A 2,748-nucleotide genomic window follows, 5' to 3' on the forward strand; every position below is an offset into this window, starting at 1 on the left:
CCATTTAATTATTTTTAAAATGTGTATTAATTTTTTCCAAGAAATATACAAGAATATTTTTAGGAAAGATGAAAGAACACTTTTGATATTCTTTTAGGGATATGCCTGATTTTGTTGCATCAAATGCGATAAGATATAGTATGATGAGATGTTTGTTGTGTGTCAAATAATGCTGCAAAAGCCAGATAAGTGCCCTCTTTTCTCTCTTCCTATCCTAGGACACTTTTTTTATATTGGAAGATCTAGTATTATACCAATGACTAAGGTGAATTAATTCTAGGGGACAATAAAAAAATGTTAGTCATAACGCACTAAAGAAAATGAGAATAATAATAATGAGGGAATGTGAATATAAACATAGATATATATGGTGAGGATAAAATTTTAGTGGATATCTGTTTCACTTCAAAAAGAAATTTAGATTGTAAATATTGTAAGCACTAGTTAGGAACAATGGAGCATAATAATTCAAAGATGTTTTTTCTTCCCATCTTTGAAATGCATTGATGTTGCACATGCAAATTGATCAAACTATAATTAATTAGTTGTGGCTAGAAGAATGTGAAATTGGATATTCTAAAATTAAAGAATGAATTGAGTTAAGGAAATTAAATGAATTAATTAATTATAAATAAAAAAGTGAAAATATGTTTAAGACACATATGATTTTTATAAAAAAACGTTTGATAATAAAAAAAATAGTTAAAAATAATAAAAAAAATTCTGACTATTTTTTTGTGTTTCTAATATTACCAAATTTTTATAAGTATAATATGATTATTTCTCTTACCTCCATTATTTTCTTTTTATTTAACCCGGACATAATGGTTAAAATCCCAAGACCAGTTTATAGCTAATATAAGTGGTGAAAAAGAAAGAATATAATGATGCTATACTTTACAAGGGTTGGCACATGTAATTTGCTAGTATTATAAATTGTTGTTCAACCAGTTCTGACTGATCTAGACAAATAAACTTTGTTTCATGTTCATTTATGGAGTAAATAACAAATTTTTGTTTTTGACAAAAGAGAAAATTAAATTATCTTAAAAAGAAAAGAAACAATATCATACTCTCAAAGATTAACCTACCTGTTTAACAAAGACTTGCCACTTAACCAGAGATTTTGCTAGATGAAGCTTTTTTAAAAAAAAAATGAGGGAGTTATTGTGATGCCATTTCTTTCATTTAAATGATCATTTTATTAGAAAAAGAGTTTTTAAGAGGCCAAAATATAATAGCCAATAAGTTATAACTCAAATGGTATAGTCTATCCATATTCACCTAAGAGGTTATGGATTCGAGTAACACAGAAGAGTAAAAATGTTTAAAATAAAAAGAAAATACAAATAACTTGAAAGCTTTGGAGCAGTGACCATTGCCACTCTCCCTCAGCATGAAAAATAAGATTAATCATGACAAAATAAATAGTCCATAAATGTATAAAAAAAAAGACATACATTGATATATAGTCGTTGAAAGATGAGGAAAAATTGAGAGAATATTATTGTATAAAACGAAGAAAATAAGATTACCTTCAACATGGTATTAACCCAATTCCTACGGGCACTAGAGTTGATGCCAATGATGGTGGTGTGAGGGTGAGTCCTGACCTTGTGCCACAGCCACATATGGTACCCAATGCTCACTATCAACCCCAATGGCACCAGTATCACATCCAAATAGCACTTTCTCCATTCCATTTTCTCTTTATTTAATACAACACTCTTCCTTACCTTATTAGCTTGCGTTCTCTCTTTCTCAACAACAATTTCAGTTTCAATAAAATTGATGTATGTATGTGACTCTTTATTATTCCTTATTGGCAACACCAAGAACGATATATATAATGCACTTTCTCCAGAGAATGCATGTGGACATCTTTTTCGACTGCGTGCTTCATGCTACCATCAACGGAAAATAAGTGCCTATATAATTAATTATAATTAAATAAAATAGTACGCTTGCTTTTTCACTAAATTACAAACCATGGCCTAGTTTTCTAGCTATATGTCTTAGTGCCTTGCCTTTATTATTATTATTATTATTTGGATAATACGTTATAAAACAATATGTTCCCAAGCTATTTTAAGACATTATGTCTTTCCATTACCAATTCCTTCAGATTTGTATAATTTATCACCTTTTGTTTATGCCAAGTGTTGAAAAGTGCTTTTTGTGATTTTTGGTCAAGTGAACTTCATTGGACTTTGAAGAGCTTATATCTAATAATTACAAATTCTGTGGATACGGTGCAGGACTGCCAATAAGAATTTTAGAATTAAAAAATACTAATATTAACTAACTAAAATTTAATTTCCTGTATTTATTATTATTATTATTATCCTTTTCCGTTCATACTTTTTGTTCCCCCTTATATTAGGGTAGTCATCACTATATAACTATAAGGCACGCACCGGACATACATATTTCGTCATTCTAAGAAATGATAATAAGTTTTGGTTAGGTAGGTTTTAGGCAAAAGTCCATTATATGTATGTATGTATCTATGTATAGTATAAGCTTCTATTTTTATCCCTCTCATGAACTTAAAATACTCTCTCCTCTTTCTTTTCCTTTTGTATGTGCTAGCTAGTGTAGCTTTTTGATACCTCATGTAAAGTTTAATATATATAGGAATGTATTTAAAAACAATAATTGACTATAAAGTTCAAATTGACTTGATTTGTCAATTAAAATGTATGTACTAAAAATATTTTAAAAATTATAAATAATTTGATTTGATTC

At 28.4% G+C, this 2,748-nt stretch overlaps 1 protein-coding gene across 1 annotated transcript in view; it reads right to left on the minus strand.

Moving 5' to 3' along the window:
• Positions 1-1,893, minus strand: part of LOC107647532 — a gene marked incomplete in the record, with an annotated part of 3,796 nt that extends 1,903 nt beyond the window's left edge. Inside the window, 1 exon segment of the mRNA XM_021105106.1 lies at positions 1,535-1,893. Within this exon segment, the coding sequence (XP_020960765.1) occupies positions 1,535-1,703 (169 nt within the window).

Source organism: Arachis ipaensis, chromosome B06 (assembly GCF_000816755.2).
Source record: "Arachis ipaensis cultivar K30076 chromosome B06, Araip1.1, whole genome shotgun sequence".
NCBI lineage: Eukaryota > Viridiplantae > Streptophyta > Magnoliopsida > Fabales > Fabaceae > Arachis > Arachis ipaensis.